This window comes from Pleurodeles waltl, chromosome 2_1 (genome assembly GCF_031143425.1).
Source record: "Pleurodeles waltl isolate 20211129_DDA chromosome 2_1, aPleWal1.hap1.20221129, whole genome shotgun sequence".
In the NCBI taxonomy this organism is placed as follows: domain Eukaryota; kingdom Metazoa; phylum Chordata; class Amphibia; order Caudata; family Salamandridae; genus Pleurodeles; species Pleurodeles waltl.
Window position 1 is genome coordinate 315,337,786 of NC_090438.1, and position 26,196 is coordinate 315,363,981.

Consider the following 26,196-nt stretch of genomic DNA (forward strand, 5'->3'; position numbering starts at 1 on the left):
AAAGCATCATTCGTGGGATTTATGCCTGGTGAGGAAGTATGGTTTGCTCTCAGGACCCTCTAGGACAAATGGAATGGACCCTACACAGTACTGGAGAAAATAGGTAAGATCACCTACCTGGTGGACCAGGACACACAGTAATACCCCACAGGGTGATCCACAACAACTATTTGAAGCCCCACTTTGACAGGGCTGATATGGCCATGCTCATGGTCACAGATAGAGGGGAGGAAGAGAAACATGAGCCTCTCAGAGACCTCCTATCCAGCAATGTCAAGGATGGCTCAGTAGACAGGGAAGAGGTCTCCCCTGCTCTAACAGAGCAGCAAAAGAGAAATTGTCACCAATTGTTGGGGCAGTGTACTAGACTGTTCTCCCTGACACCTTGACTGACCTAATAGGGTGTCTTTGACATTGACACTGATTACAGCTTACTGGGCGGGCGGCTACCGCCGCCCGCCAAGCGGTAACCGCTGTGCGGCCGCCAATGCGGCCACACTCCCGCGGACCCCATTACGACATCCCCGCTGGGCCGGCGGGCGCAAACCTAGTTTACGCCCACCGGCCCAACAAGGATGAGGCCGCAACATAGGAGACGGCTCCTAATGGAGCCGGCGGTGTTGCGGCCGTGCGACGGGTGCAGCAGCACTCGTCGCGCATTTCACTGTCTGCTATGCAGACAGTGAAAAGCTGGCCGGGGCCCTGTTAGGGGGCCCCTGCACTGCCCATGCCACTGGCATGGCCAGTGCAGGGGCCCCCAGTGGCCCCAGGACACACCTTACCGCCAGCCTCTTCCTGGCGGTGCAAACCGCCAGAAACAGGCTGGCGGTAGGGGTGTCATAATCCCCAGGGCAGCGCTGCTTGCAGAGCTGCCCTGGCGGATTATCACCGCCGGGACTAAAACGGCTGGAAAACGCCGGCCCCGGCAGTGCGACCGCTGCGCAACCGCCGCGGTCGTAATAAGGGCCTCCGTACCGCCAGCCTGTTGGCGGTATGGACGCTACATTACCCCTGGCGGTCGGCGAACGCCAGGGTCGTAATGACCCCCTATGTCAGATAGGGCATGTGAACCTATGGTTTATGTGCCCTGGCAGTGAAATAGCTCCAAAGTTGTTTCCACAGTGGAAAGGCTGTGGAAAACGTTGGGTTTCTAGGAATAGCTATAAAAATGTTTCAATGATTCATTTTAAAGGTAATTTAACATTCAATTTAATAATCAAGTTGGATTTTAGATTACTGTTTTGAAAATGACATGTTTAGAAAGTTGACATTTTCCTGCATGAGCCAATTGTGACTTTCTGCTATGGTTCACTTTCTACCTGGAGCTGAATAGCTCCTTGACTAGGCATAAGCAGGTATCCAGAAAATCTGTGCCCACAAACCTAACTTCAAAGGGTGCCTACCTTCTCATAAGCAGATGGGCCTCACATCTGAGCCTGTCTCATCTATTGACTTATTAGACAGTCCCAGCCACCAGTCTCTGTGGGAGAGGGGCTACCCCCAGTACTGCGTTTGAATGACCACAAGGGAGGATCTGTTCCAACTTTGAGTGTAAACAGGGAGTTCTGCAAAGGGGAATAATTGTTCTGCCTTGTTGATTTTAGGGATAGAGACACTCTGGCATAGTCTACAATAATACAGGAAGTTCTGCGAATGTGGGTAAGATCACATTTGACAACATTCATCCCATTAGATAGGAAGTAGATAGGAATTCCCCCAAACCACAGGCTTGAACTGGGCATAAATGTGTCACCCCCACAGTACCCTCCTCAGAACATTCGGCAATATACATTATATATTACTGGTTTGGTCAGCATTGAAATATTGAATAAACTAAAAACTGAACAAGGGGTTCACACTAACCTAGTGGATAAGAAAAAGTCCTAAAATTAAATTAAAGAAATCTAAATATATAAAGCAATGTCATAGAATTGCAGGGGCCGGAGTTAAGTACTTATTTGCTAAACAAGGCAAAATAAGGGTATCTTCTTTACATGTGCATTAATAATTACTGAGTAGAGTGTTAAAAACCAAAACAAATCTAAGAAATGTGTTCAATTTGATAAAGGTGTAAGCCTGGCAAATACATTACTCTTAACAAAATCTTTCTTCTTAATTCATAACCTAGTTTTGAGGTAATGTTGGACATTTAAACAGGATGAAAAAACATTAGAAATATTTTTGCCATAACGTTCCAACTCTAATAGCGGTTCATCTCATTCTGAATGGTCATAGTTATCCCTTCCCTTGCTTGACCCATGTTCTCACCTTAAAATTTTCCCTACGATGTGAATACTTGTGGATAGTCTCATCTTCCAGAATAAATCTCTGCCTGTCATAGTTTGCTGATCACTTCTGCCAATGTATCCGTAAATTATTCCTATTGTGCAACTAAGTCTCAGATGCACAGAACAAGTTTTCTAAATCATGACTATTAATATTTAAAATACAAAGAAGAGTTTTTTTTTATCTCAGATTTCCGAAACTTAAATTGTTCTTGTTAAATATGACATTGTTTTTAGAGAGATGTGAGATTTGTTAGATAGCCCACCTAACAGATAAGTCTGTTTGAACATTTACAGATGGTATTTAAGTCCACTTTGAAGAAACAGTTTCTATAACTGGCATCTTCTGTAAAGTTCTTCATCAAAACACTAAATCATGTTTCATACTGATATAATGATTGTCGTTTGTGTGTCACTGTTTTATTATGAATTCTCTGTGAGGTAATTTAACAATTTGCTCTTCCTTAAATGGAGGTATCTGTTAATATTTTATTTGAAAGGTGCTTTTAATTCATCTATTCATTTAAAAAACAAGGAGCAGGGACCATAATACACATATTTTTCCATGGGATTAGTAGGTATTTGCGCACAGTTTCTTCATCACTCGGTACTAGGGGCCATATGTACGAACACTTTTTCCCATAGACACAGAATGGGTAAAAACCTTTGCTACATCTGGCCCTAGGTTCCTAAGATGGTGCCCCAAGTACTTGCTCTTCATTTTCTGTACTATGAGTTACGTGGCACAAAATGTGTGCTAGGACTATGCTAAGTGAATTTGCTCTCACTTGCATGGGACTTTCATATACTTGCCTGAGGATGTGACCCCAAAAAACTGAGAGAAAGCTTTCACCTCTGCGCCCAATCTGTAATATAGATATTTACAAAATGGCAAAGAAGCTACCAGGAGGTGCACAGGGCTAGATATTTTTCCTGTAATCATTTTTTTACGCAAAAGCGGCGCAAATTTACAAAATACAATTGTATTTTGTAAGTTTGCGCCGTTTTTGCGTTTAAAAGCAGCGCAAATGCGTCGCTAAAAAAAGTATAAATATGGGCGTCACGATTCCAGTTTGTGTCAGGCACAGCCACAGGCATGTTTGATATAAGATAGCACATTGCTCTCAATATGTTATTTGGCAAAATGAGCCTTTTAGGATCCAACAATTTCATGCATGTTAGCGTTGGGATCTCACTAGCAAAATTAGGTAGCCTCTGAATAAATAGATGATGTGGTCTGAATAACACCATTGCGTTTTCCATGTTAATTCACTTAGAATCTGTCAAAACGTCTACAGCCCAAACCACTGGACTGAATTGTATCAAATTTGGCAGAAAGCTAGCTGACAGTATTCAGATTGTGCTTTTTGTTGTTTGGTATAAATCTGTTCAGTCTGTTCAGTAGTCTTTGAGAAATTTAGGGAAATTCAAATTTGTATATCTCTGGCAGAGAGGTATTCGCAAACAAAGACACGCTCATGCAGGGAAATGCACAGCTCGGATTGGTTGCCAACACCTCCAACCAGGAAGTTTTTATATAGGCCCCTGGGTGGGCCAGGTCCTGGGGCCATTAAAAATGTTGTGTGGGGGCCTCACAGCTCCGGGGAACACCACCTCCTGAAGCTTTCATTTCTTTATGTGCGGGAGACAGAGATGAAGTGCTTCAGCAAGTACGGAGCTGCTGTCAAAGATGTTTGCTGAAGCAATGGCACTGCGAGGAAAGCTTTAAGGCTTCCCCCGCAGTGCCATGTAGCCCATGAAGGGCTTTTCATATTATTTAAAAAAAAAAAAAAATTGTATTTAAATAAAAAAAAATATATGGGGACTGTGAGGGAGCCCTTAGGGGCTCCCTCTTGGTCCCTGAAAGCCCACAAAGGGCTACAAAATATTTTAAAATATTAAACCACCATAGTTCAGTGTGAAGGTCAGACCAGCTGACCTTCACACTGAGCTATGGGAGTTCAGCTGGACTGATTTCCATTTTTCTTTAAATAAAATTGTTTTTTATATTTTTTTAAAAACAAATACATTTGTTTATTTTGAATTGGAGACAAATAACTCAGTATTTCAGACATCAAAGCCTAAAAAATTATGGTGGTCATTACAACTCTGGCGGTCGGTGTTAAAGCGGCAGTAAGACCGCCAACAGGCCGGCGGTAAATATTTTGCAATTACGACCGTGGCGGAAACCGCCAACAAAGACAGCCACTTTAACACTCCGACCGCCACAGCGGTACAAACAAACTGTTCGGCGGTCACCACCAACCGACAGGCGGAGGACAAAGTACCGCCACAGTATCACAACCTACCAATCCGCCATCTTTTCTTGGGCCGATTCACCACGGATAAAAACAGGGTGGAAACAGGATTCCAAAGGGAAAACGCTCACCTCTACACACCCCACAAGGAACTAGGACACCATGGAGCCGGAACTCCAAATTCTCCCTGCGATAGTCTTCCTGCTCCTCTACCAGGAGCACGAACGCCGGCGGCGAAGACCACGGTGAGTACTGCACCTACGACACAGTGGGGGGAGGGAAAGAACAGGGACACACACACACAACACCCCCACCCCCACCCTCACCCACAACAACACACACACTAATAATACATCATGATACATCATAGTTAAACCCCCCCCCGGAAGAATGCAAAGACAAAAGAAAATGAGTGTAACCATTGTAATATATTAAAAGCAAGTAGGTAAAAATATACATACACTATTAACAAAATATACACCAAGCATAGTAGTCCAGGTAGTGCTCCAATTAAGTCAGTGGAACACTGGGCCCACACGGTATTGGCAAGGCCCACACAAGACCCCTGACCATAACGGAGAGAACACTGCAGGGGCATCAGAGAGCAAGAAAACAGGCACCTCAGGGGAAGGGAAAGAGGGGGCACCTCAGCCGGTTGAGTGCACAACGCCAATTCCACGAGATGGCCACATGCCCACTGTTCAATCCTGGGGACTGCAAAGTCACAGTCTCACACGTCTCTCCAGTGGGTGGTTTGCCCACTGTTCCATCCTGGGGAGTGCAAAACCACAGTCTCACAAGTCTCTCCAGTGGGTGGTTTGCCCACTGTTCAATCTTGGGGAGTGCAAAGCCACAGTCTCACAAGTCTCTCCAGTGGGTGGTTTACCCACTGTTCAATCCTGGGGAGTGCAAAGCCACAGTCTCACAAGTCTCTCCAGTGGGTGGTTTGCCCACTGTTCAATTCCTGGGGAGTGCAAAGCCACAGTCTCACAAGTCTCTCCAGTGGGTGGTTTGCCCACTGTTCAATCCTGGGGAGTGCAAAGCCACAGTCTCTCAAATCTCTACAGTGGATGGTTTGCCCACTGTTCCATCTTGGGAAGTGCAAAGCCACAGTCTCTCAAGTTTCCACAGTGGGTGGTTTGCCCACTGTTCCATCCTGGGGAGTGCAAAGCCACAGTCTCTCAAGTGGATAACAGTCTCCACTGGTTCTGGAGGGGGCATTGTGCCCAGAGTGCTTCATCCTGCTAAGGACAGAGGTAGTGGATGGATTTCTCCACTGGTTCTGGAGGGGGCATGGTGCCCAGAGTGCTTCATCCTGCTAAGGACAGAGGTAGTGGATGGATCTCTCCACTGGTTCTGGAGGGGGCATGGTGCCCAGAGTGCTTCATTCTGCCCATGACAGACTCAGTAGCGTCAGTGCCCTTGGCGCTCATGGGCCAGCGGTGCTTGAGACGGCGGTGCCCTGTTCAGCGGTGCTTGAGACGGCGGTGCCCTGTTCAGCGGTGCTTGAGACGCCGGTGCCCTGTTCAGCAGTGCTTGAGACGGCGGTGCCCTGTTCAGCGGTGCTTGAGACAGCGGTGCCCTGTTCAGCAGTGCTTGGAGCGGCGGTGCTGAGACGGTGGTTCCCTGTTCAGCGGTGCTTGAGAAGGCGGTGCCCTGTTCAGCGGTGCTTGGAGCGGCGGTGCCATGTTCAGCTGTGCTTGAGACAGCGGTGCCCTGTTCAGCGGTGCTTGGAGCGGCGTGCTTCTTTGCAGTGACTCATCTGCTGGTGGTCCTTCATGGCCCAGCGGGGCTTGTGCTGGCGGTCCTTCATGGCCCAGCAGGGCTTGTGCTGACGGTCCTTCATGGTCCAGCGGGGCTTGTGCTGGCGGTCCTTCATGGCCCAGCGGGGCTTGTGCTGGCGGTCCTCTCTGTCCAGCGGGGCTTGTGCTGGTGGCCCTCTCTAGCCCAGCGGGGCTTGTGCTGGCGGTCCTCTCTAGCCCAGCGGGGCTTGTGCTGGTGGTCCTCTCTGTCCCAGCGGGCCTTGTGCTGGCAGTCCTCTCTGTGTCAGCGGGGCTTGTGCTGGCGGTACTCTCTATGTCAGCGGGGCTTGTGCTGGTGGTCCTCTCTAGCCCAACGGGGCTTGTGCTGGCGGTCCTCTTTGTCCCAGCGGGGCTTGTGCTGGCGGTCCTCTCTAGGCCAGCCGGGCTTGTGCTGGCGGTCCTCTCTGTCCAGCGGGGCTTGTGCTGGTAGCCCTCTCTAGCCCAGCGGGGCTTGTGCTGGCGGTCCTCTCTAGCCCAGCGGGGCTTGTGCTGGCGGTCCCCTTCATCCCAGCGGACCTTGTGCTGGCGGTCCTCTCTGTGTCAGCGGGGCTTGTGCTGGCGGTCCTCTCTGTCCCAGCGGGCCTTGTGCTGGCGGTCCTCTCTGTGTCAGCGGGGCTTGTGCTGGCGGTCCTCTCTGGGTCAGCGGGGATGACAGCTGTGGCCTCCTGGTCAGCGGTGATGATGGCTGTGGCCTCCTGGTCAGCGGGGATGACTGCTGTGGCCTCCTGGTCAGCGGGGATGATGGCTGTGACCTCATGGGCAGCGGGGATGACGGCTGTGTCCTCCTGTTCAGCGGGGATGAAGCCTGTGGCCTCCTGGGTGGCGGTGATGATGGCGGTCTCCTCTGCCGTGCTGCTCTTCCCAGACTTTCCTGGTTTCTTGTGGCCCTTCCCCACCTTGGAAGGTGTCGCAGCTGATTCCACACTCCCACCGGGACCCCTGGGAGCTGCTTTGGTGGCTGGAGTCTTCCCCCTCTCCCGCCGGCCACTGGCCAACTTCTGATGCTTCACAGGTGGGGGACTGTCTGTGCTGTGGCTTCGTGCCACACTGGCTGCCCTGGTAGCCAGTGCACTCCAGATTCCGGTGACTACAGGCACCACTGGTCCCGGAGATGATGTGGCTGAGGTGCTAGTTCGGGACCTAGGAGACGGACGGGGTGGGGGAGGTGTGGGAAAGAGGTCAAGGTTGGACAGAAAACTTTTTTGGAGACATTGGAACGGGTAGCTGGAGAGGGTTTGGGAGTGGAGGAAGAGGTTATGGTTGTAGGAGGTGTTCGTTTGCTGACTTTGGGTGAAGGTGCATGGGCTGGAGGCTGTCGTGAGGTGGATGGCTGTTGGGTGGGTGTGTGCCTGCGTTTGTGTATCTTGGGAGGGGGCGTCACAGACACACTGGGAGAGGACACAGGGGACGTGTGAATGGTAGTGGGGGTGGTGACTGCACGTGAGCGGGGTGTGGTGGTGGGTGTGCTAGTGATGGTAGTAGTGGCTGTAGAGGTAGTTCGTGCAGGTGTGAGTGTCGAAGAGACTGGGAGGGAGGAGGGAGACAGTGGAGGCAGTTAATGTTGGTGTGTCTGCATGTGTGTGATGCTTGCGTGAGTACCTGTGGGATGAGTGGTGCTTATGTTTGCCTGAGCTTCCCTTGTGTGTTGACGTATGTGCATGCTGGTCTAGAGGTGTGGTTGGGAGAGGCTGGGGTACCGGGGATTGGATCTGGGTGGAGGAAGTTGGAGGGGGGAGGCTAGACACAGGGACAATGGCTGCCATCAGTGCTGAGGCCAGAGTATGAAAAGCTCTCTGAAGGGCCGCCTGACCAGAATGAATGCCCTCCTGGAATGCATTTGTTTGTTGCAACTGCCTTTCTACACCCTGGATGGCATTCAAAATGGTAGACTGCCCAACAGTGAGGGACCTGAGGAGGTCAATGGCCTCCTCACTGAGGGCAGCAGGGGTGACTGGGGCAGGGCCTGAGGTGCCTGGGGCGAAGGTGATGCCCATCCTCCTGGGTGAGCAGGCACGGGGCAAAGGCTGAGGGGCTGCTGGGAGGGCGGTGCTGGAAGGGGGTGTGGCGGCTGTACCTGTAGATGGGGGGGCACAGATGTTGCTGCCACCACACAGGAGCTCCCATCAGAGGACGACTCTGTGTCATTGGTCTCAGCTCCTGACCCCGCAGTGGAGCTCCCCTCGCCCTTCGTCCCACTGGTGCAGTCCAATTCTGTAGTGTGGCCCTCCATGGCCATGTGGGATGCAGCCCCCTCGTGCTCTGGTGCCACTGCTCCTCCGCCTGATGATGCTTATTCACACAAGAACAGGGAGACCACAAAAAGGGGGGGAACAACAGAAGAAAGACATGTTAAGTGCATGCATTACCGCTACCGTTGGCGGACACGACAGGCACACAAGCCCCCTGCACTACGCCGCGCTCTTGGGCTCCACTGTTCAATTCCTGGGAAATGGCCTGCTAGGCTATGGACGACATCTGCACACATGGATGACACAGGGGCATGACTAGGTGTACTTGGCAATCTACAGAGGTGCGGTGGGGTGCCACATGGCCTGCCTTACGGAGGGACCTTGCCTACATAACTCGCCCTGGCCTAGGGAAACCCACAGCCCACCTCCCCCACCCAGACCCCTCCAATGCGTGCAAAATCAGCAGAATGATAGTGTACTCACCCCCTTGTGGCTGCTGTGATGCAGTCAAGCACCCATCCAAATCCGGGTACGCCACTGCCAGGATCCTGAACATCAGGGGGGTCATGGTGCGACGGGCACCCCTCCCACGCTGGGAGGCCATCCCCAGCTGAGCCTCTGCCGTCTTCTTGCTCCAGCTTTGAATGTCCTCCCATCTTTTCCGGCAGTGGGTGCGCCGTCTGTGGTAGACCCCCACGGTCCGGACGTCCTTGGCGATGGCACGCCAAATATATTTTTTCTGGTGGGCGCTGACCTACATGATTTCTACAGGGGGAAGAGAAACGTATTACCAAGTGCGCCGTCACAGTCATTGGCCCCCATCCCTACTCTTGCCATGTGGCACAAGCACTCACCATCGGTTTATGCACGCCGCACTCTCCCCCTTCCTTCTTACATCCACACCTCTCCACACAGGCATAGCCCATACAGCATGCTCCCAGTGTACTTACCTGTTTGTCTGGAGGACCGTAGAGTAGCGTGTACTAGGGGAGGACCGCATCCACGAGTTTCTACAACTCCTCCGATGTGAAGGCAGGGGCCCTTTCCCCAGACACTCAAGCCATTGTCTCTTCCAGACTGAGGTCACAGCAGCACTTGCAGTGTAGGTCCTCTCCTGTCGAAGATCAGGTATCAAGTGATTGAACAGATAGAAAATGGCGTTCACGTCCTCGGCGGTGCGTACCGTCACTGCCGGCGTACATTGTCATTGGCTCCTGGGACCCATAGGGTCCAATGTTAACCAATGCAGCATTGCGCCGTGGTCTTCGACCGCCTACCGCGACGGTGTACAACGCCAGCGCAGTTACCTCACATCCCATTGTCCCACTTTAGAGGTCAGGCAGCCGCCATTTCAGGGGCCCACATGGCTTCATTTTCAACTGCGTCACAAATACCTCGGCCTAGACTCAACACACATACAGGCCAATTTTTAGATTATGATTGGTGTTCTGTGTAAGCTGTGGGTACGTACCTCTGAGTTGTTTGACTCTGTGCTCACTGTTGTCCTTCATAGGCACCGTTCGCTGGGACATGTGAGGAGATGGCGGCATCCTCCGGTCTACCGACCATTGGTGGACCTGTCGACAATGGAGGAAAGACATGTGATCATCACATACAGGCTTGACCGTGCCACAATCCAGGAACTGTGTACCCAGTTGGAGCCAGACCTGATGTCAGTTATCCGCCATCCCACATTAACCCCCCCTCAAGTGCAGGTGCTGTCAGTGCTCCATTTCCTTGCTAGTGGGTCATTTCAAACAACGATGGCCATTGCATCAGGGATGTCCCACCTATGTTTTCCAACGTGTTGTCCAGAGTGTTGTCTGCCCTGCTGAAACACATGCGGAGCTACATCGTTTTCCCTCAGGTGGAGGATTTGCCTACAGTGAAAGGTGATTTCCATGCCCTGGGACATATCCCCAACATCATAGGTGCCATTATTGGGACACATGTGGCTTTTGTCCCCCCCCCCGCAGGAGTGAACAGGTGTTCAGAAACCGGAAGAGTTATCATTCTATGAATGTACAGATGGTATGTTTGGCAGACCAGTACATCTCCCATGCGAATGCCAAGTTCCCTGGCTCAGTGCATGACACCTACATCCTGCGGAATAACAGCATCCCTTATGTGATGGGTCAACTCCAGAGGCACTGTGTGTGGCTATTAGGCGAGTACCTGGAAGCTAGTCAGTGGGAATGGTTGTCTGGGGATATCCCTACAGTTTAGTGTGTGTCTAACAGTTGTCCCTCGCCATTTGCAGGTGACTCTGGTTACCAGAACCTGTCATGGCTACTGACCCCAGTGAGGAATATCAGGACAAGGGCAGAGGAACGCTACAATGAGGCCCATGGGCTAACTAGGAGGGTGATTGAACGGACCTTCGGCCTCCTGAAGGCCAGGTTCAGGTGCCTCCATATGACAGGTGGATCCCTATTCTACTCACCAAAGAAGGTATGCCAGATCATCGTGGCCTGCTGTATGCTTCACAACTTGGCTTTGCGACAACAGGTGCCTTTTCTGCAGGAGGATGGTCCAGATGGTGGTGTTGTTGCAGCTGTGGAGCCTGTGGCCAGTGAAGACGAGGAAGCAGAAGAAGAAGACATGGACAACAGGGACTCAGTGATCCAGCAATATTTCCAGTGAAACACAGGTAAGAATACAAACCTGCCTCTACATGTACTTAAACACTACTACCTCTCTGCTGTCTGTCGTTTTCACCCAGTGTATGGTCACTGAGTTGTCACTTTCCCTTACGATTTCACAGATGTGGGTCTCACAGTGTGAAATCTGCTTTGATTCCTCATGGACTACAGCTGTGTGACATAGGTATGTTGACATTACAAATGAAAGAGCTTTTTGCCACAGTGACTGCTAATACAGTATTCCGAAATCACAGACTGACTCCAGATTGTTTTGTGCTTTAAGGGTATTTATTTAAGTGCTCAATATTGGAGGGGGTAGCACAATGGTGAGGGTTGATGGTGGAGGAATGTCCTTGGCAGAGTCCAGTCTATTAGTCACACAGATGCATTGCCCTAATGGGCATAGGAAGTGGAGCTGGGGCAGTTTACGGATGGACAGGGTGACAAAGAGTGGGACAGAAGGATGACAATCAGGGTGGTCTCATTTCTTGGCGGGGGTCTTGGCATCGTTCTCTGTCTTTGTCCTGGATCTCAGGGACCGTTTGCGACGTGGTTCTCCCTCTGCAGGAGGTGGGGTGCTGGTGTGGTGGTCCTGTGGCGGTGCCTCCTGTCCACTAGCGCTGGCGGAGGTGGTGGGCAGTTCATCATCCATGCTAGTGTCAGGGGCCCCTTGTAGTGTCACAGTGTCCCTCCTGGTGTTGAGTATTTCCTTCAGCACCCCTACGATGGTGCCCAGGGTGGAATTGATGGCTCTGAGTTCCTCCCTGAAACCCAAATACTGTTCCTCCTGCAGGCGCTGGGTCTCCTGAAACTTGGCCAGTACCGTTGCTATCGTCTCCTGAGAGTGGTGGTAGGCTCCCATGATGTTGGAGAGGGCCTCGTGGAGAGTGGGTTCCCTGGGCCTGTCCGCCCCCTGTGTTTCTGGGCCTCCGTCCCCTGGACCGTGTGCCCACTACCACTGCCCCCAGGTCCCTGTTGTTGTTGGGGTGGTGGGTTATCATGGGTTCCGTGTAGTGGTGGACACACTGCTGATTTACGTGTCCTAGGGATGGATGTATGGGCCCGCTGGGTGGGTGCTGTGCTGGTGTTTCCAGAGGGGGGAAGGTCTGTGGTGGCCTGTGACTGGGTGATGGGAACCGACTGTCCAGAGGTCCCCGACGGACCGGGCTGGTCATCTAGATCCAGTTGGATAGAGGTGCTGTCATCACTGTGGGCCTCTTCTGTTGGTGGTGTGGACATGTGTGGACTCTCCTGTCCGGTGACATTGGGTAGGGGTCATGCAGGGGTATAAAAGGATGTTTATTACATCTGTGTGTGGTATGGTGTGCAATGGGTGGGTGACCGTGTACCCCAGTGCTTGCATTCATGTGTGGGACCTTGTGTGATGGTGGTTTAGTGGGGTGTATGGGTAAGTGCAGTGGGCATGCTTTGGTGATGGGTGTCCATGCTTTGTTGTTGCATGCAGGGCCTGGTGTTAGGATGTGTGGTTTGCGATGTTGGGACATTTGTGAGGAGTTAGAGTGATGGGGTGAGGGTGGGGTTATGTGCTGGCATGCAGGTAGGGTGGGGGATGAAATAGTTAAGATTTGACTTACCAGAGTCCATTCCTCCACCTACTCCTGCGAGGCCCTCAGGATGCAGAATCGCCAAGACCTGCTCCTCCCATGTTGTTAGTTGTGGGGGAGGAGGTGGGGGTCTGCCCCCAGTCTGCTGAACCGCCAGGTGGTGTCTTGAGACCACAGAACGCACCTTCCCCCGTAGGTCGTTCCACCTCTTCCTGATGTCCTCCCGATTTCTTGGGTGCCGTCCCACTGCGTTGACCCTGTCCACTATTCTTCGCCATAGCTCCATCTTCCTAGCTATGGAGGTGTGCTGCACCTATGCTCCGAATAGCTGTGGCTCTACCCGGACGATTTCCTCCACCATGACCCTGAGCTCCTCCTCCAAGAACCTGGGGTGTCTTTGCCCTTCCATGGGGTGGTGTAGGTGATGTGTGGGGTGGTGTGTGGGGTATAAGTGTGCTGATATGTAGTGGTGTGTACTTTGAGGTGCATAGAAGTTATGTGGGTGATGGTGTTGTGTGCCTGTGGATGCTAGTATTGTTGATGGTGGTGTCTCTCTCTGGCCTTCTCTCAGTAATTGTTGTCATAGGGGTTTGTGGGTGATGTGGGTGTGTGTTTTATATTGTATTGGATGTGTGGGAGTGGGGTGTGTATGTGTATCAGGTGTGTGTATTTGGAATTGTCCAATGTGGTAGTGTTTTGTAAATGTGTGTGTATTTTGAGCGCGGCTGTGTGTACTGCCAATTGAATACCGCGGTTGAAAGACCGCCGCGTGGATTCATGGGTTGTGATAGTGTGGGCGTATTTCTGTTGGTGTGATGGTGGAGGATTTGTTTTCGCCAGTTTATCACTGACCTCTGGTGTGGCGGACTTATGTGGGTGTCTGAATTTTGGGGGATTCCGTGCTGTGGGTCATAATAGCTGTGGCGGATTTCCGCTGCCGTGGCGGTGTGTTGGCTGTCTTCTGCATGGCGGTAAGCAGCTTTTACCGCCAATGTTGTAATGACTGCCTATATCTCTCTCCCTCTCTCTTTCTCACTCTCTGTCTCTCTTTCAATCAATTCTCCCACTCACACACCAACTCAGACACTTACGCACCCATTCAGAGACCCAATCAGACACTCACATACCCACTCACAGAGCCATTCAGGCCCTCATGTGCTCACTCACAGCCCCAGTCAGACCCCTCATGCACCCACTAAGACAGTTATGCACTTCACTCACACACCCACTCAGACTGTCACACTCCCACTCACAGACCCACTGACACCATGATGCAACCACTCATAGACCCATTGTACATACTGACACACCCACTAAAACACTGATGTACGCACTCATACCAAGACAGACACTCTGACAGACACTCTTGCATGCAAATGGCCATGCACAACATAGGGTTGAGTGATTAGGGGGTTGGCTGCAAGGATTGGCTGCATGCCAGCCCTGCTGGGCAATCCCCAATGCGCATGGGAGAAGGCAGTGCATAGTGCAAGGTTGGGTGCTTACAGGGTGTTGGCCTCAGGTCCGGGCCAAAGGCCATGCACGGCAGTGGTTGGATCTACGTATAGCAATTAAAATTACTATACTTTAAAAAAACATAGAAATTCACTGAAAAAAATAAAGGTTACAGGGACGTTATAGTTGGGTTATGAATTTACTCATACAAAATCAATAAAATTCAGCAGTTACAGTTAGAATTCTTTCAAGTAACTAAAGCTTTCACTCTAAGGTAACTAAAACTTGTGCCTTCAACATTTAGCAACCTGTAATTCCTAATTAGGTTGAGTAGATTTATCATGTTTGGTACCTATGAAATTGTAGTGCTAAACCCTCTTTAATGGTAAAGTCAGATTTTTCATTGGAATTTTAAAAATATCACTTTTAGAAAGTTGTCATATTCCTGCCCTTAGTTCATTCCAGAGGGCATCAAGGTATAAAAATAGGACTTTCAGACATACTTTTCAGTTTACTACTGGACCTGTGGAAGAACTCATAGAGGACTGCCTGCTGCTGTGGCCTGCTTTGCACTCTACAAAACTGCTGCTATACCTAGAAGGACTGCTTTGCTGCTTGAAACTTGCCTTGAACCCTTAGAGGATAGCCCTGCTTTTGAGCCCTGCACCTACACCTGCACCCAGGAATACCAGAAGTGACTCCAAGAGCTAGTTTGCTGGCCTCCTGTTCAGAGCCTCAGGGGCAAACCAGACTTCCACCATCTTGAAACCTTACCTGGACCCAGCTTGAGTGAGTATTGAACCGCTCAGGTGGTATCTCACCAGCCCAGGGCCCTTTGTTGTAGTACTAAATGTGACCAGATGGCCAATTTCCAAAACTGAGGACTTGGTCAAAAAGTGCGTTGAGAAGGGACCCGGACCAACCTGACTGCCTGAGGTGCATTACCAGTATGATTGACTTTGTAGCTTCTACTGCTACTTTCTTCTCCACAGCAGCAAATCTTTTTCAGTGGTCCTTGTCCAAAGGATTATCAGACCTTGTGGAAATGTCTTTGACTGCAGCCCTTGTTTGGTACTCCTCAAGTTTTTTTACTTCTATTTCTGTGAATATGTACAAAATAGGAAATCTTCACTGTGGCTTCAATCCAAGGCCAGCCGGAGATGAAGCTCCCTTCTCCTACATCGTTTGCAGCCCGCGCTGCTAAACTTTACCTTCTCAGACATTTCTCTTTAAGAATTTTTCAAAGTCTGAAGATTAGTGCTGACAGGGCTCAATCCACTTTTTGTATCCAAACCTGCTGCCTTAAATTTCGACTGTGACCCGGTATTAGGTGACTAGATGTCCGTGGATGCTGCTTTGATGTTTTTAGGAGCAATTTAGAACCTTAAACTTGACAAATTCATAACCCTTGTTCTACTGATTTGGATTTTTCTTGTGTTGTGTTTTCACTTTTTTACTGTTTGTGTGCTGCATAAATACTTTACACATTGCCTTTAAGTTAAGTCAAACTGATTTTTGTGGCAAGCCACTACTAGAGTGGAATTTCAGAATAAATAACTTTTAAGGTTTCCACTTACTACCGTACCCTAGGCAATTGATGTTGGGTGTGTGTTATGAGCAAGGAGAAGCTGCGAATCAAAACATTAACAAATCTCAGTTTATCAAGACATTTTATAGTGGCAAATGGTGAGAGGTGTAAGAAGATTTTGTATTTTTATTAATTTCTTAGTTTCTCATCTTTATTGACAAGTTTTTATAGCGAAGAACAATAAATCAATGTTAAACAGAACAGTGCATAAAGCGTGTTTCATACAATTAATTTCAGTAGTCTAATCTAAAAGATGGTTCTGTGAAAAGAAAGAACAATCTATCACAACCCACAAAGAGTTCATAAATTCAGAGATGTGAAAACATTGAGAAACTCAGTATAGTTTTAGAGCAAAATAAGTTTCAAGCAAAGAGTCTCTGAATGAATCTAAGGGGCATATTTATACTCCGTTTGCGCCGGATTTCCGTCGTTTTTTTTTAAGCAAATTCGACGGAAAACAAACTCCATATTTATACTCTGGCGTTAGACGCTTGTAGCGCCAAAGTCCATGGAGTTTGCGTCACTTTTTAGCGTGGACACCTACTTTGCGTTAATGAAATGCAAGGTAGGCGGTCCCGTCTAAAAAATTGACTCCGAGGCATGTGCGCCGTATTTACACTCCGGGCAAAAATCACGCCCGGGAGTGGGCGGGTCAAAAAAATGACGTCCAGCCGCTTTTGCGTTGTTTTTAGCGCCTGGTCAGGGCAGGCATTAAGGGACCTGTGGGCTCGGAAGGAGCCCAGAGGTGCCCTCCCATGCCCCCAGGGACACCCCCTGTCACCCTTGCCCACCCCAGGAGGACACCCAAGGATGGAGGGACCCATCCCAGGGAACATAAGGTAAGTTCAGGTAAGTAATTTTTTTTTTTTTTGTGGCATAGGGGGGCCTGATTTGTGCCCCCCTACATGCCACTATGCCCAATGACCATGCCCAGGGGACAGAAGTCCCCTGGGCATGGCCATTGGGCAAGGGGGCATGACTCCTGTCTTTGCTATGACAGGAGTCATTTCAATGGGGGTTGGGAGTTAAAAAAAATGGCGCAAATCGGGTTGAGGTGAAAATTTTGCCTCAACCTGACTTGCCTAATTTTTTGGCGCCCAAGCTCCATATTCCCCTACGCCGGCGCTGCCTGGTGTACGTAATTTTTTTTCACGCACACCAGGCAGCTCCGCCGGCTAACGCCGGCTAACGTCATTGAATAAATACGGCGCCCGCATGGCGCTACAGAATGGCGTTAGATTTTTTGATGCACAACTGCGTTGGCGCAGTTGTGCGTAGAAAAGTATAAATATGGCCCTAAGTGTCAAATTTAATGCAGCTCAAATTGAGTCTGAGAAGTGTCTGTGAGAAGTCTGACAACCCCCAACAAGTCACAGAGTGTCAGAATGGGGAGTAAGATTCTCTCACACTTAATCTAGAAGCACACACTTTATAATAAATCAATCTTGCAACTTCATTCCTTGTCTCCACCACTAGTTCGACAAATTAGGTTATGATGTCTTCATGTGAACAGGACAGCTTCTATCGACTAATGTATCTAAACAAAGCAGCTATGAAACATTTGATTTGACATGTGCTAGTGTTGCAACTAAACAATCTACTGGATGCCAGTTAACACCATTGTAAAACATAGAAGAGAAAAAGTTCACTGTTACACATATTTGCGCATCACATTTCCTTTCCACGCGCTCTTTTCTATCCAGCTTATTCATAAAGGAACATATTTCATGATTTCAAACTAAACATTTTATTCATTCTATATACTTATGAAAGTGGAGAGGTCAAAAGAATGTACTTTACAACATGGACCATTGGCAAGTGTTACAAAGTAATTCTAACAGTTATTCATAATACATTGTTGACCTAGGTCACCAATGACAATCAAATAAAATATGTGCTCCATGGTTCATTCTTCAACTAAAACCTACAAATAATGTTGTCTTGCACATTTTTGGCTGCTAAAAAAGTACAGAAAGGTAAAATAAATGCATATCTTTCTTTTTTTTAGGCACTCAGTTCTATACGTTTAATTTTGCACCTAATATTTTGTTAATTAAAAAAAAATCATGACTACCCAGGGTTAAGTACAAAAACAAGGTATACACAGTTCCACAACGTAAGTATAATCAGGAAAACCACATTGGGTCCTGATCTAAGGAAAAGATCATAAAAAAGAGAGAAGAAAGAAGAAAGAAAGCCAGGTCCCTGGAAAATTAATTATTTTGGAACAAGAGCCCTCACTCACCAAAGGTGACATGCTTCATCCTCGGGCTTTGCTCAACGTCAGGCCGGCGCTGCAATGCCTGACGGGCCCCTCAAGGGGGGCTCTTTGCTGGAGATCTTTTGAGATATATGCCCGGTTTAGAAAGAATAGGGTATAGGATTGGAAAAATTCTATTTAAAAATAACTAGAGGTTAGGCAAATTTTATTAAATAATCCAACCACTGTCATGATTAAAACCAAAGAGCGGGGAGAGAAAAGAACAAGGTCTACGCTCCCTAAAAAATTATTCACTTCCTCACTCAATTTGAGGTTAGGAATTGTACGCACAGGATCCCCTGTACGATTCACCAGAAGGTCAACATGTTTCTCGCTATTGATGTCCTATGGATCTAACGCGATTCTTCAGGACCTAAACTACCTAATCCTATGTGTAAATATAACCTATAATAAGGAATATTAGTACAATGCAGGGACCCTCCTCATACTAGTGGATGGGCCGCATCAGGTAAAGCACCAAGTAACGGAGGTCCTACTGAGTTGGGACCTGTCCGAAGTTTGCGGCATCACCTGCCCCGTCTCGGTGTTCCTGGAATAGGGTCACCGAGACGGGGCAGGTGATGCCGCAAACTTGAGTGAGGAAGTGAATAATTTTTTGGGGAGCGTAGACCTTGTTCTTTTCTCTCCCCGCTCTTTGGTTTTAATCATGACAGTGGTTGGATTATTTAATAAAATTTGCCTAACCTCTAGTTATTTTTAAATAGAATTTTTCCAATCCTATACCCTATTCTTTCTAAACCGGGCATATATCTCAAAAGATCTCCGGCAAAGAGCCCCCCTTGAGGGGCCCGTCAGGCATTGCAGCGCCGGCCTGACGTGGAGCAAAGCCCGAGGATGAAGCATGTCACCTTTGGTGAGTGAGGGCTCTTGTTCCAAAATAATTAATTTTCCAGGGACCTGGCTTTCTTTCTTCTTTCTTCCCTCTTTTTTATGATCTTTTCCTTAGATCAGGACCCAATGTGGTTTTCCTGATTATACTTACGTTGTGGAACTGTGTATACCTTGTTTTTGTACATGTATTGGGAGCTCTATACACAGGACCAGGATTTTTCTATCCAAATTTCCCTTTTTCCAAACCCCTCTTTTAGTTGGTTTTTGATACCCAGGGTTAAGCACAGTTTAATTTAGTGGCTTGTTGTGGGTCCCCGTGCAAGGGATTATGGCTGTTGCTTGACCAGGGCTCATGCTCCAGGCAACCAACAACTGAATTTCACACAGAATTTAAAAGACTGGCATTATTTATATGGACTCTACGGTTTCTCAATGAATGAGCTACAAAATGTAGGCCATACATTTGTCTCGATGATGGATACAGCGGATTGATTGCAGCATTTCAAAGAGATGTCAAAGGGCTATCATTTCCACCTAGTCAAAGTCACAACAATGTGCATTTGCACATGCCACAAATTGTCCATATGTTACATATTCTTGTTTGCATGCTATAGTTGTGCAGCATTTGAAATACAGGAAAGCCCATTGATTAATAAGTACTGATGTCCATTTTTCCCTCTCTTCTAGGTTTGGAAAGATGCAGCTACTCAGATTTTCTATTCTTACTGCATTGCTTGGGGAGGTCTCGTGACCTTGTCTTCCTACAACAAGTTCAACAACAACTGCTACTTAGATTCCATATTGGTTTGCTGTATAAATGGTTTTACAAGTTTATTTGCTGGATTTGCCATTTTTGCCATTTTGGGACACATGGCTCATGTCTTAGGCAAACCTGTTTCAAAAGTTGTAGAGTCTGGTAAGTGCAATAATAAAGATAACTTTACAATAACATGCAAACCATAACATGAAACAGCTCTTATCATAACTGACAATATGGTTAGAATTTTTTGATTTGAAACTTTTACATATAGTAATGGCAACCAGCATCACATGCCACTCAAGTTTTAGATGCATGGAAATGTTGCTTTACTGCTACCTTTCAGTTCCCTGAAATGTATACATTCTAGATTGTCATCTGAAAATGAGTATTGCTAATCTGTTTGCAACCTTGAGATGAAATAGAGTAGACTATATATTTCTTTGAGGAATTTTAATCATGACCAGAACCTCAGAAACTTTTTTCTCTCTGATGAATCACATATTTCTTAGAATAGATGGAAGAGTTTGTCATTCTCTGGGGATAAGCTACAAATAGGGAGATTGTGTCAGAGTGAACTGCCCTTCTTTTACAGGCCACATCCCTCTGTGAAGGTAATTATTGGGGTATTAGGAGTTTTAATGTACCAGTACCAAGCGCTGCAAAAACCAATGCCAATACTTTCATTGCCGGTGGAGTCAGTGTTTCACATGTTAGGTGTGGCTGGCCTTACTGAGGTGGTCATTCTCACTTCAGTGGTCTTTTTCTGGGACTGTGAAAGCCTCGGGGGTGCAAGAAGACCACCAGTGCTGGAGGTCTTCTGACCGCCATATTATGAGTACTGAAGGATTTCCGCCCAGCCAAAAGGACTCTGCCAGCCATATTCCGACCTGTAATGCGGCCTGGCAGTGTCCTGATGGCAGGGTGCTGCCGGCGGTGGGAGCGCCGGGTCCCGTCCCCTCAGGGAGTAGCACCTTATCGGATGAGGTAAGTGTCCTCTGCAAGGGGAGGGGGTGGTGTGTGTGAATGGATGTGTGTGAGTGTGTGTATACGTGTCATGGATGGGGGGATGGTGGGGAGTGTTTGTGTGTGCATGCGTGTGTGTAAATGTGGTGATGGCGATGCTTGTGTGGGTAAATGTGAATGCTGGGTCGGGGTGCATGTGTGCAAGCATTTAGAGAGGGGTGGGGTTGTGGGTGTATGTATGTTGAAAAGAGGGGGTGGGGGATGGATTGTGCATGTGTGTCAATGGAGGTGAATGCTGTGAGTGCGTATGTGTATGGGGGTGTTGTGTGTGGGCGCATGTATGTGTGTAAGGATTTGGGGGTGTTGCATGCGTGTGCGCGTGAGTGTAAGGTTGTTGTGAGTGTGAGTGAATGTCAGGGTATGCATGTCTGTAGTGTGTGCGTGTGCCGGGTGAGTTTGAGATTTGGGGGGGTGGGGAGTAAGTATGTGTATGCATTACTACTGGGAGCAGGGATGGGGGTTTCCTGGGGGATTCGGGGAGGTGGAGGGTGGAAATGTTGTAAGGGAAGGGGAATGGGGGCTCTTGGGTAGATGGGGGTAGTCTACCGGCAACAGAAATGCAAATTCCTGTCACCAGTAGCTTTCTACCAGGGATTTGGTGGCAGTGCTAATACTGGTATGTTATTTATTTCAAATAAAAAAAAAGTAACTTATTGGGCTGTCAGGCACCCCGGGGGAAGCCTTAAGGGCTCCCCCGTGGTCCCTATATATATTTTTAATTATTATTATTATTTTTGTAATGAAATACCCTTTACTGGGTACCTGGCACTGCGGGGAAGACTTAAGGCTTCCCTTGCAGCAACATTGCTTCAGCAACCACAGAGCTGCTTTGACAGCTGCTCAGTGCTTGCTGAAGCATTTCTTCTCTGTCCCCTGCACGATTGCAGGGGACAGAGATGAAACTTCAGATTTTGACAGCAGATCCTGCTTTAAAGGCCTTGTTGTCAAAGCCTGAAGTGTTTGCTGTGGCTTAGCTGCAGCATCAGCGCTGCAGCCAAGCCACATCAAACAGCTATGTCCTGGGGGTGGGTACCCCAGGACGTAGCAGGAGCCGGCCCTGGGGCCTGGCAGTCCCCAGGGCCATCAGTGGCTCCACAAATGGAGGCACACAGCCCCCGTCTAACAGAACATGGCCCCAGGGGTGGTGGTCCCCAGGGCGCGGGGGTCCCATAGGCACCCCCTTTATTTTTTTATACTTTGCCCTGGGGAGGTGGTGGTCCCTGGGGCGTGAGGGGGTCCGTGGGGCTCCCCACTCATACTTTCAGCAATGCCCTGAGGGTAGTGCTCCTCGGGACACTGGGGACTTCGGGCCTCCCCACATATTATAAAGAAGGCAGCCCTGAGGAGGTGGCGATCCCCATGGTAGTAGTGGCCCACAGGCCCCCCGCATAGGATACATTAGGAGACCAGGCTAAAAAGTAAAGCCTGGGGGAGGTGGTGTCCCCAGGGCAGGGGGGGCTTGGGGTCCCCCATATCAAAAAAATTAAAGCTCCGGGGAGGTTGTGGTCCCCGGAACTGTGGGGGGCCAGGAGGCCCCCACACAAAATTGTTAATGTCCCCGGGACCTGGACACCCGGGGGCCTATTTGTTCATGAACACTTTGCTGCCAGAGGTAAACAAATTCGATTGTCCCTAAATTTCTCAACAACTACTGAACGGATTTAGTCCACATAGGCGAAAGCGGAATCTGCGTACGACAGCTAGCTGTCTGACAAATTTGGTGTAATTCCATCTAGTGGTTTGGTCTAAAGAACTCTATGGAAATTAACACTGTAAATCCAACTTTTTTGAGCCCCTTTATTCTCAGACCCTGCTTGATGGATCACCCCAAAACGTTCTGTGTGCAACAAGAATCAGCGCAACATTTGTTTGGAATGATTTCGTCAAGATGCGCCAAATGGTTCCAAAGATACTGTATAGGAAAGTCAAAATACACTTTTCTTATGGAAACATGGCCCTAACTATAACTACCGACTGACGATGGCCAGAAAATATGTATATATATATATATATATATATATATATATATATATATATATATATATATATATATGTATATATATATATGAAGAAGGCACCACAGTCCATATATGTAAGCACCAAAAAGCTCCTCCACAGGATTTATGGAAACGCTTTATTGGCAACGCGTTTTGATCTGCACAATCTTTTTTCAAGCCATATTGACATTCACACCCCACTTTCCTTAAAAGATGCTTCTTAACATCAACAAAGGAAAGGAAAGATAGACTGGCAAGACCCATGACAGAAAACAGACTTTTCTTTCACCATTCTCTACCAATATTGACTTTTCAGATTTTCTTACAAACAATTAAACTACATTTATCAAGTGGTTAATTATTTCAATCAATGTACTTGCATATTAAATAAACAATTTAAATTAAAAAATAAAGTTCCCTCTTAAACTGATTTCATTAAAGAAAGAAAACAACATAAATCCTACTTTCAATTGATGTGACATAAAGGCCAAGTGGCTAACTTTCTCTATGTCAAGGACTTGTAAATTAATGTGCTTGCCCTGTTCCTCATTTCAGAATCCAAACATTTATCAAGTGTGATATGTCAATTTTTTTTTTGTTCACTGAAAAAACAAGGGTTACAAGCAGTTATAGTTAAGCTGATGTTTTAACCATACTAAACCATGGAAATTCATTAGTTATAGTTATACTTATGTTAAGAAACTATCACTCGTTGACTAAAGTTACTTTCCAGCATGAGTTATAGTTTCACCATTAGGTAGTTATAGTTAGGCCCATGATTCCATGAAAAAGGGTTTTTTACTTGCCTATATCTTTGGCACCATTTGAGGAATCTTCACAAAATTTTCCAAACAAAAGTGTCCTGTGATTCTTGTTGCTCATGAAATGTTTTCAGGTGATCCATCAAGTGGGGACCAAGAAAAAGGAGGGGTAAGAAAAATATGCCTTTCCCATGTTAATTCCCATAGGACCTTTCAACATGAATACAGCCGGAAATGCTGGATGGAATTGCACAAAATTTGGCAGAAAGCTAACTTTCTGTATGCAGATTAAGCTTTTGCTTATTTGGTGTAAATATGTCCAGTAGTTTTGGAGATATTAAAGGGAAAATAAACGTAGATATCTAGGGCTACGGATTTTTCGTGATGATATCACAAAAAATTAAGAGCTTGTGGAGGGGAATACACAGCTCTGTCTGCCAACACTTCAAATCTGGAAGTGTTGGCAGCCATCTTGGGACTCGGCTTCAGCTGACTCCCACAAAAAAGTAAACAAAAAGACAAGGTGCCAGGGGAGAGCTCATACATTTGTTACAATGTTGCAAATTTGGGCAACATAAAAAAAAAAAACAAGCACAGACTTTCATTCTTGTTTTTTTACATGCTCCTGGGTGGGCCACATCCCGGGGGCATTTACATTTTTTATGGGGGGAGCTTCCCACCCCCCTGCAGCCCTGGGGACCACCACCTCCCTGGGACACTTAATCAAAATAATGTGGTGGGGCTGCTCTGGCCCCCTGCAGCCCCAGGGAGTGCAACCTCCCCAGGGCTTTTAACTTAAGAAATAAGGGGGGGTGCCTTCCCCCGCCACCCTAGGGACCATCACTTCCCTGGGGCAGTTCATCAAAATAATGCAGGGGGCCCAGATGGCTCCCCCCTACAGCTCCGGGGACTGCCACCTCCCGTGGCACTTCATGTAAAGAAAGCAGGGGCAACCAGGGCCCCGCAGCCCTGGGCACCACCACCTCCGTGGAGCACTAACTGTAAATAATGCAGGGGTGCCACACAGCACCCCGGGAGCCCCGGGGGCAGCCACCTCCAATGGGGCACTAATTATATGGAATGCGGAGGACACGTAGACCTCCACAACCCTGGAGACCGCCAACTCTCTGCTGCACTGAATGAAAATAATGCGGGAGGGGCCACCTGGCCCCCATGCACACCTGGGGATCAATCAAAAAAATCAAAGATCCTCTCAGCTGGGACCCACTGACTCTGGTGAGGTTCAGGTGAAGTGCCCACAGTCATCAGAATTCTATCATCACACATGCAGAAGCACACTTCAGTGCAAAAGGCAGCGAGGCTCGCAAAAAAATCGGATTTATTGCAGTGTGGTCAATAACACCCATTGCATTTTGGCATACAACACACCTTGATCACTGGTTGAGTATGTACTTTGCAAACACCCATTAAATGAACAAAAATGTGAACACAGACGACAATGCACAAATGGAATTAAACCTAGATGAAAAAGTGGTGACCATCTTACAATGTAGTAAAACAGAACATAATGAAATGTGGAGCCATCAAGATATGAGACAATAATTATTCAAGATTTAAGATTAATGAGTCAAAGTCAAAGTCCAAATTACCATCTCCTTGATAAAAAAGTAGATGCATACAATGGCCCCTGAAAAAAAGAAAAAGGCAACATGGAACACAGTGCAATACAATGTAAAACAATAAGGGCTTCATTATGAGTCTGTAGGGGTCTGAAACCCGGACCACCAAACCCATGGAGAGGAGACCACAGTGGAGCTGGTGGTCTTCCTCCTAGACCTATTACATGGTTTCCACTGGGCTGACCGGCAGAAACCTCTGAAATCAGCCCAGCCCAATGTGGTAGCATTAGCCTTGGCCCCTCATGGAGCCAAGGCCAATGTCGCCGCACAGAGGGAGCCCCCAGCACCCTCAGAATGCACACTGTCTGCTGCAGCCACATGATTGTGGGCAGCGCAGGGGTTCCCTGTGGCCCCCAGCTCTGGGTTTCCACCAGCCTTTTCATGCTGCCTCTCCATAAAAAAGACTGGTGGAAACTGGAGTTGTAGTCAATGCGACATTGCTGAACTAAGTGCCACCTTGGCTGAGCATGACTCCGCCTGCCATCAGGAACCATGTCCTGGTGGGAAATGTGGAAGTCAGACAGCCTGGAGTGCACCAGTGTGACCCCCACTACGAGGATGGTGGTCTCATAATGATGCCGTAAGTGTGGGCATCCGGGCACTGTCAGAGATGTATAAAATTCATAACATAACATGGTTGACAACCATATGCTCCATGTAAATAATAACATGTGTTGATGAATATGTAGCAAAACATACTTCAACCCAAAAATCATCATATTCACCTAGAGTAACATAGAAAAACACAAACAAATCCTTTGAACTCAAATGCGGCCCCTGTGGGCGAAATCCAACTGTCTCAGTAACACAGCAGTGTGGTAAACAATGCCTCAATCCTGCCTGTGGGCAGAGGGGGGTGAAACTCAATAAATATCTCACATTTATACAGTTATTGCCTATATAAACATGATACGGGGCACAATGAACAAAAAACAATTTGCAATAAGGTAAGAAAAAAGTAGCAGAAAACTGTCTTATCTCATTGAATCTCACAGATGTAAGAAGGGCAAAAGGGTCAAGTGGTGTTGCTGCTTAACAATGTGGCCCTCATCTTGTTTAAACACATAAACACAAAAAGAAGAAAACTGTCAAAATCATTGACTGAGAAGTGAAAGTTAT

General features: G+C 47.9%; 1 protein-coding gene across 1 annotated transcript in view; it reads left to right on the plus strand.

Moving 5' to 3' along the window:
• Nucleotides 1-26,196, plus strand: part of LOC138259657 (sodium- and chloride-dependent neutral and basic amino acid transporter B(0+)-like) — a 558,437-nt gene that overhangs the window by 330,371 nt on the left and 201,870 nt on the right. Inside the window, 1 exon segment of the mRNA XM_069207527.1 lies at nucleotides 19,584-19,812. Coding sequence (XP_069063628.1) covers nucleotides 19,584-19,812 — 229 coding nt within the window.